General features: G+C 51.8%; 1 protein-coding gene across 1 annotated transcript; it reads left to right on the top strand.

Moving 5' to 3' along the window:
* Positions 1 to 344: 344 nt before the first annotated feature.
* Positions 345 to 8,484, top strand: LOC148118227 (uncharacterized). Its single transcript, XM_087901283.1, is given in 1 exon segment — positions 345 to 8,484. A coding segment is annotated over 1 exon segment (5,313 nt). The 5' UTR covers positions 345 to 643; the 3' UTR covers positions 5,957 to 8,484.
* Positions 8,485 to 9,046: the final 562 nt, after the last annotated feature.

Raw genomic sequence — 9,046 nt, 5'->3', positions numbered from 1 at the left:
AACCCCTCACCCCCAACCTGCGGGGCGCAAAGTCCCCGAGAGGCTTTGTCGCCCGCAGGTACCTGTGTACCCCAAATAAACCTCTTGCTGCTTGCATCCGGCTGCGTGCTTTGACTGGTCTTTGGGCTTGGGGTCTCTCCCGAGGGAAGACGCCCAGCGGGGAGTCTTTCATTTGGTGCATGGGCCGGGAATTTGGAGGCCCCTATCCCGGAGACCGCCGAATCACTGTCGGGAGGTGAGGCAAGCTGGCCAGCACTTCTATGTTCTATGTTGTCCTATGTTCTACTATGTTCTATGTCCTATGTCTTTGGCGTCTGATTGTTGCGCTGCGAATTTGAATTTGTGCGATTCAGCTGGGTCGGTTTGTATTTGGGCGGGCCTTGGAGAGGAGCTGACGGGCTCGAACTTTCCCCCCCGCACCCGGGGAGACGTCCCGCGGGAGTTTGGAAGCTCGATTTTCTTTTTTTTCGGGCTCATTTGTCTGAACCCACGACCAATCGTCTGAAGGTACGGGGTTCGTTTGGGAGGTGGGGGTGTCCGGAGCCCCTATGGTAACCTCCGTTTGAGTGGCGTGTCTGATTGTCGGTCTGTTTGTCCTACCGTGCATCTTTGAAGTTTGCCTGTTTGTTGTTGGAACACCAGCATGGGGCAGTCTCTAACCACCCCTTTAAGTCTGACTCTAGATCACTGGTCAGATGTCTCTAAACGAGCGAGCAATCAAATGCTAGAAGTCAAGAAGAAAAAATGGCAGAGTCTCTGTTCCTCGGAATGGCCCACATTCAATGTGGGCTGGCCGCGGGACGGCACTTTCAGCAAGAATGTTATTTTGCAGGTCAAGGAACGAGTCCTCGATAAAGGGCCCCATGGGCGCCCTGACCAAGTCGCTTACATCGTTACTTGGGAGAGTTTGACTAACGACCCACCCCCCTGGGTGGCTCCCTTTGTTTTTCCAGGGAAATCCCAACCCTCCCTAGGTCTCACTCCTTCGGCCCCTTCTCCGCCTCCGTCTCCGCCTTCTCCGCCTCCTCCGCCTTCTCTGCCGCCGCCTTCCCCTCCTCCGCCTTCCCTATCAAAGACCCCCGTCCCTACAGTCTCCTCCCTTTATCCGGCACTGACGAAGGAGGAGACCCCCAAACTACATGGGGGACCGAAGGAGACCCATAAGCAGCCATCTGTCCTCCCCCCTGACCCAGATTCCCCTCTTGTCGACCTCCTATCCGAAGATCCTCCCCCCTACAACCCCCAGCAGGAACCCGGAAGTAATGAAGCGGATCCTGCGACCCCCTCACCCTCGTCACGGAGCTCCCCACCTATTGCCTCCCCTGTCGCTAGCAGGCTCCGGGGAAAGCGTGAACCGTCTCCCCCGGACTCCACCTCTCAAGCATTTCCCCTGCGACAGGGAAATAACGGCCAGTTTCAATACTGGCCCTTTTCCGCCTCTGATCTATATAACTGGAAACAACACAATCCTCCCTTCTCCAAGGATCCTGTGGCATTAACCAGCTTAATAGAGTCTATTTTACTCACACACCAACCAACATGGGACGATTGCCAACAATTATTACAGACCCTCCTCACTTCTGAGGAAAAACAAAGGGTCTTCGTAGAAGCACGAAAGCAGGTTCCCGGAGAAGATGGGAGGCCAACCCAATTGCCCAACGAGATTGATGCTGCCTTCCCCCTCACTAGACCTGACTGGGATTTTACCACGATCGCAGGTAGGGCACACCTACGCCTTTATCGCCAGTTGCTTATTGCGGGTCTCCGAGGGGCTGGTCGTCGCCCCACAAATTTGGCACAGGTAAAGCAAACGATTCAAGGGGCAGATGAGTCTCCAGCAGCCTTTTTAGAAAGGCTTAAGGAAGCATATCGTATGTATACGCCTTATGATCCCGAGGACCCAGGACAGGCTAACGGCTTGTCGATGTCCTTTATCTGTCAGTCAGCACCTGACATCAGGAACAAGTTACAGAGGCTGGAGAACTTGCAGGGGTATACGTTACAGGATCTACTTAAGGAGGCAGAGAAGATCTTCAACAAAAGGGAGACTCAAGAAGAGAGAGAGGACCGTATCCGTAGAGAGAAAGAAGAAAGGGAAGATAGATTGAGAAGGGAAGCAGAGGAGAAGGAGGAGGCTAGAGATAGAAAAAGGAACAGGGAATTGAGCCGCCTCTTGGCCGCCGCAGTTCAGAGCCAGGAAAGTCGACAGGGAGATAGGGTGGGAGAGCGAAGAGGCCCTCGCGTGGAACGCGACCAATGCGCCTACTGCAAGGAAAGAGGACACTGGGCGAAGGACTGCCCTAAAAATACTCGTAAATCTAGAGGCCCCAAACCACGAGCCTCACTCCTGGCCCTAGATGAGGACTAGGGAGGTCAGGGCCAGGAGCCCCCCCCTGAGCCCAGGTTAACACTTGATGTTGGGGGGCAGCCGGTCACTTTCCTAGTGGATACTGGAGCTCAGCATTCGGTTCTTACCCGGTCACCTGGACCGCTCAGTGGACGGACCGCTTGGGTACAAGGAGCCACTGGCGGAAGACAATATCGCTGGACCACCGAACGGAAGGTGCAATTAGCAACTGGTAAAGTAACTCATTCTTTCCTACACGTTCCAGACTGCCCCTATCCATTACTAGGGCGAGACTTACTCACCAAACTGAAAGCCCAAATTCATTTTGAGGGGGCAGGAGTTCGAGTGTCGGGCCCAAACGGGGACCCCCTCCAGGTCTTGACTTTACAATTGGAGGACGAATACCGGCTATATGAACAGGACCCCAAGGTACAAGGGGCCAGGGACTTGGACATATGGCTTACAGAGTACCCACAGGCATGGGCTGAGACGGGAGGCATGGGGCTAGCGCTACAGCAGCCCCCATTGATTGTAGCCCTAAAGGCCTCAGCCACTCCGATCTCAGTCAAGCAATACCCCATGTCAAATGAGGCCTACCAGGGGATAAGGCCACATATCAAGAGGCTATTAGAAGAAGGCATCCTGACCCCCTGCCGGTCACCTTGGAATACCCCCCTCCTCCCAGTAAAGAAACCAGGGACGAAGGATTACAGGCCGGTGCAGGACCTCAGGGAGGTAAATAAGAGAGTTGAAGACATACATCCGACCGTCCCCAATCCGTATAATTTACTAAGTACCCTGCCACCTTCTCACACCTGGTACACGGTGCTAGACTTGAAGGACGCCTTCTTCTGTCTCAGATTAAGCCCCAAAAGTCAACCCCTTTTCGCCTTCGAATGGAGGGACCCCGAATTGGGGATTTCAGGCCAACTGACGTGGACCCGGCTCCCACAGGGCTATAAGAATAGCCCCACCCTATTTGATGAGGCTTTGCACCGGGACCTTGCAGACTTCAGAGTTCAACACCCGTCATTGATCCTGCTCCAGTATGTGGATGATCTTTTGCTGGCAGCCCCCACAGAACATGACTGCCGACAAGGTACGGGGGCCCTGTTGCAGACCCTGGGACGGCTGGGCTATCGGGCATCCGCCAAAAAGGCCCAGATATGCCAGACTGAGGTGATTTATCTGGGATATAAGTTAGAAAAGGGACAGCGTTGGCTCACAGCCGCACGCAAAGCGACTGTATCCCGCATACCTGTACCCCGAAACCCCCGCCAGTTGAGGGAATTCCTGGGGACAGCTGGGTTCTGCCGCTTATGGATACCAGGCTTCGCTGAAATGGCAGCTCCCCTCTATCCCCTTACCAAGCAGGGGGTCCCATTTGAATGGACAGATAAACAACAAAGGGCTTTCGAGAACATCAAACGGGCCCTCCTCTCCTCCCCGGCGCTGAGTCTGCCGGACGTTACTAAGCCATTCGAACTGTTTGTTGATGAAAAACAAGGATATGCCAAGGGGGTTTTGACCCAAAGACTTGGACCATGGAAGCGCCCTGTCGCATACTTATCAAAGAAATTAGACCCAGTGGCCTCAGGCTGGCCCCCTTGCCTACGGATGGTAGCAGCCATTGCCGTCCTTATTAAGGATGCTGGCAAACTGACTTTGGGACAGCCCTTGACCATTCTGGCACCCCATGCCGTCGAGGCCTTGATTAAGCAGCCCCCTGACCGATGGCTCTCCAACGCCCGCATGACCCACTACCAATCCTTGCTGTTGGATACGGACCGAATCCAGTTCGGACCTGTAGTCGCCCTTAATCCGGCGACCTTGCTACCCGCACCGGAAGGACCAGACCAGCATGACTGCCTTCAGATCCTCGCAGAAATGCACGGAACCCGGACGGACTTGACTGATCAGCCCCTCCCAGATGCGGACCACACCTGGTACACTGATGGGAGCAGCTACCTGCTGAATGGAGAACGTAGGGCGGGAGCCGCAGTTACCACGGAGACCCAGGTAATCTGGGCCAGTGCCTTACCCAGCGGCACCTCGGCCCAACGAGCTGAACTCATCGCTTTAACTCAAGCTCTTAGATTGGCAGAAGGTAAGAAGCTGAATGTTTATACTGATAGTCGATATGCCTTCGCCACTGCACACATACATGGAGAAATATACCGGAGACGAGGGCTCCTGACCTCAGAAGGCAAGGAAATTAAAAATAAAGCAGAGATCCTTGCTCTATTAGAGGCCTTATTCCTCCCCAAAAGACTGAGCATTATGCATTGTCCCGGGCACCAAAAAGGAGATCACGCCGAGGCCAGGGGAAATCGGCGGGCGGATGAAGCAGCCCGAGAGGCTGCATTGGGACCACAAATTCTTCCCCTAATATCCGAGGCCGTCCAATCCACAATAGACTGGGCCTATGATAAAGAGGACATACACATGCTCCAAAAATTGGGGGCAGAATACAACTCAGCTAATAGACGGTGGATTTATCGGGGAAAAATAGCAGTGCCCATAAAAATAACCCATGAACTTATAAACTACTTACATAAATTGACCCATTTGGGTACAAAGAAAATGAAAATCCTCCTAGACAGAATGGAGACTGGACAATTCCTCCTGAACAGGGATAAGGCACTCCAACAGACAATAGACAATTGCAGGGCCTGTGCCCAAATTAATACAGGCCACTCGAAAACCCTCCAAGGGGTGCGTCTCCGAGGACACCGGCCTGGCATCCACTGGGAAATAGACTTCACCGAAATTAAACCTGGTTTGTATGGATACAGATACTTGCTGGTTTTTATAGACACCTTTTCAGGATGGGTAGAGGCCTATCCCACCAAACATGAAACAGCCAGGATGGTTGCCAAGAAGTTATTGGAAGAAATTTTTCCCCGATACGGGATGCCAAAGGTATTGGGATCTGATAACGGGCCAGCCTTCGTCTCCCAGGTAAGTCAGTTGGTGGCCAAGTTACTGGGGATTGATTGGAAATTACATTGTGCTTATAGACCCCAGAGTTCAGGACAGGTAGAACGTATGAACAGAACTATTAAGGAGACTTTGTCTAAATTAGCACTCGCAACTGGTACAAAGGATTGGGTGTTGCTCCTACCCCTGGCTCTATATCGAGCCAGGAATACTCCTGGGCCACATGGCCTTACCCCATTTGAAATATTGTATGGGGCACCACCTCCAGCCGTACATTTCTTCGATACGGACATTGCAGACTATGCTAACTCCCCTTCTCTACAAGCCCATTTACAGGCCCTGCAGCTGGTACAACAAGAGGTCTGGAAACCCCTGGCAGCAGCCTACCAAGACAGCCTCAACCAGCCGGTGGTGCCCCATCAGTACCAGATTGGAGACACCGTTTGGGTCCGCAGACATCAGACCAAGAACCTGGAACCGCGCTGGAGAGGACCGTTCACTGTTCTCCTGACCACCCCAACGGCGCTTAAGGTGGACGGAATTGCTGCTTGGATCCACGCCTCACACGTGAAAGCTGCCAGCCCAGGAGAACAGACGACTAGCCAGAAGAAAGGATGGAAGGCCCAACGTTCCCAGAACCCCCTAAAGATAAGACTGGTGCGGGAATAATGTTATGGGTATTACTCTTTCCAATGTTGATCTCGGGATCCATGGGGGCTCGTAATGGAAGCCCCCACATAATTTACTCCTTAACTTGGCAGATTATTTCCCAGACCGGGGAAATAGTCTGGAAAAAAACTGGCCAGCATGCCCTCAACACCTGGTGGCCGCCCCTGACCCCAGACTTTTGCCAATTAGCAGCTGGTTTAGACACCTGGGATGTTCCCATCGAGGATCCTACCAACCCTGAGGACAACCTGCCACGCGCCAGGCGTGCGACTATGGAGGTTAGCTCATCCGGACACATACAAACTTCCCCCGGATGCAGGGACAATTGGGCTAAAGATAGGCTGGCTTCATTAGATTTCTATGTATGCCCTAGGGATGATAGAAGCAGAGACAAAGCATATGCTTGTGGCGGATATGAACAATACTTCTGTGCTCAATGGACATGTGAAACCACTGGGGATGCCTACTGGAATCCCTCCTCCTCCTGGGACAAAATTATTGTCAAGAAAGGCTGGGTTAAAAATGGGGCAGGAACCACTTCGCTGCCCCTTAACATTACATTCACTGACAAGGGTAGACAAGCCCGGGAATGGCAGAAAGGTTATACCTGGGGACTACGCTGGCATATGTCAGGGACAGATAAAGGGGTGATATTCAAAATACAACTTGAGGTAAAGACAGCGGCCATACCAGTCGGCCCTAATCAAGTTTTGGCAGACCAGCGGCTTCCATCCGTACAGGAATATAAGGGACCATCAATTAAGCACAATGTACTACCTGTTATGCCCAGTCCACCTAGGACCCATGGCCCAACTCCCACCCCTAACCCCCCAGCAGCCACAATTGAGCCGGAAAGAGGAACGGGAGATCGTCTTTTAGGTCTCATTAGGGGGGCTTACCAGGCCTTAAATCATTCAGATCCAGATCGGGCCAACAACTGCTGGCTCTGCCTTAACCCAAGTCCCCCATACTATGAAGGGATAGCCCTCTGGGGTAACCATAGTAATGTCACTTCGCCACCCCCCACCTGCCAGGGCATGGATCACCATCTAACCCTTACCCAGGTGACAGGCACCGGATCTTGCATAGGAGCTGCGTTTGGCCGGCCCTTTTGCACTTCCACCACGACCGTCATCAAGGGGGACTATTATTTAATTCCACCGGAGGGGACCATTTGGGCGTGTAACACTGGCCTGACTCCCTGTGTATCGGCAGCAGTATTCAACCAAACTCATGAGTATTGTGTTCTGGTACAAATTTGGCCACGCATCACATACCACTCGGATGAGACCGTCCTCCAATATTACGGATACTTACCCCAAAAGGAAAAGCGGGAGGCTGTTACCTTGACCCTGGCCGTGCTCCTAGGGGTGGGGGGGGGTGGCGGCAGGAATAGGCACTGGGGCCGCCGCCCTGGTGCGCACGGACCAATATATGCTTTTACATCAAGCTATGAATGAGGACCTGAGGGCCCTTGAAAAGTCGGTTAGAGCCCTGACGGAGTCATTAGCTTCCTTATCCGAAGTGGTGCTGCAAAACCGGAGAGGATTAGATTTGCTCTTTCTAAAGGAAGGAGGGCTTTGCGCAGCCTTAAGAGAGGAATGTTGTTTTTATACTGATAACACCGGAGTGGTAACTGAAACCTTAGATAAGTTAAAAGAAAGGCTAGAAAAACGTAAGAAAGAATTTGAGGCCCAGCAGACATGGTACGAAGGGCTTTGGAACCGATCCCCCTGGTTCACTACCTTAATCTCTTCCCTAATGGGACCCATAATCCTGTTGATGTTAATTCTTACAGTTGGCCCTTGCATTGTAAATCGGTTGATTCAATTTACTAAGGACAAACTTTCAGTCATTCAAACCCTGGTCTTAACCAGCCAGTACCAAAAATTGAGCCAAAGCGAGAAAGAGATCCTGTAAATACTGGAGTAAAAGGTTTTACTCCATGATAAAAACATAAAATGAGGGAATGAAGGACCCCAACTTCATTGGGGTCACAGTTAAAACTGGTTTTTAACCTTAACCACAGTTATAACGCTCTGCAAAGGTTTTCAGATAGCAAGCTCCATTAAGGCCTCCGGAGTCAGGACCTCCAGAGCGCTGAACAAATAACAGGCCTAATTCAGGACCTCCACAATGCTGAGCAAAGACACCTGAGCAAAGATAGCCTCATCTGGCTGCGAAACATAAGATTTATGGATAGGTCATAGGAACAAAGAAAGAGAAGATTGCGAGGCCTGAGTCACGTAGAAAGCGGGGCTCATCACGGATCAGGGGCTATGCTATCAGACATCTAGTCGCCAGCCAGAAAAGGGGAAGGCAGGATGAGAGGAACAATAAACCGCCAAGCAGTCCCCTCAATGTTATCTAGGTTAACAATTTACCACCCTGCATCTCGCTTCTGTAAACCTTGCTTTTTGCTCCCCTATAAAAACCCCTCACCCCCAACCTGCGGGGCGCAAAGTCCCCGAGAGGCTTTGTCGCCCGCAGGTACCTGTGTACCCCAAATAAACCTCTTGCTGCTTGCATCCGGCTGCGTGCTTTGACTGGTCTTTGGGCTTGGGGTCTCTCCCGAGGGAAGACGCCCAGCGGGGAGTCTTTCAGTGTGCAGCACCCAATAACGCCAGACGCTCCAGGTGTGCCAGAGCCCTCTTGTGTCCAGGGTCATGCAAAGGCCGTAGAGCCCCTTCAGAAAAACAGCCCTGTAGATAACAGAACACAGCCACTCTTTTCTGCAGCGACTTCTCCAAGGTCTAAACACCTCCCACAGGCAGCTGTTTCGTTCTGCTGTTTGCCCTCGATACAGCGACTCTACTCGATTTTCACCACAGTCTTCCAACATGGATACAGTTTCATGAAGTTTTATAGTTTTACAGAATAGAGAAAGTCATAAATCAAGGCAAGCTAAAAATACATTGACGAGTAGATCAGAGAGGCAGACACGGCAAGGTGGAGGCTGCTTTCCAATAGGCCCGAGATGTTATCCAATGATGTCCTTAGCTTTCAGGTTGGTAGAAGCTATAGTTGTCTACTTCTATCAATTGTAGAATCAGTAGATTCTACAATTTTTTTCTCTTTTGTCGTAAGATG

Source organism: Myodes glareolus, chromosome 24 (assembly GCF_982192425.1).
Source record: "Myodes glareolus chromosome 24, mMyoGla1.1, whole genome shotgun sequence".
NCBI classification, from domain to species: domain Eukaryota; kingdom Metazoa; phylum Chordata; class Mammalia; order Rodentia; family Cricetidae; genus Myodes; species Myodes glareolus.
Note: the sequence above shows the minus strand (reverse complement) of the source record. Positions and strands in the feature narration are given on the sequence as shown.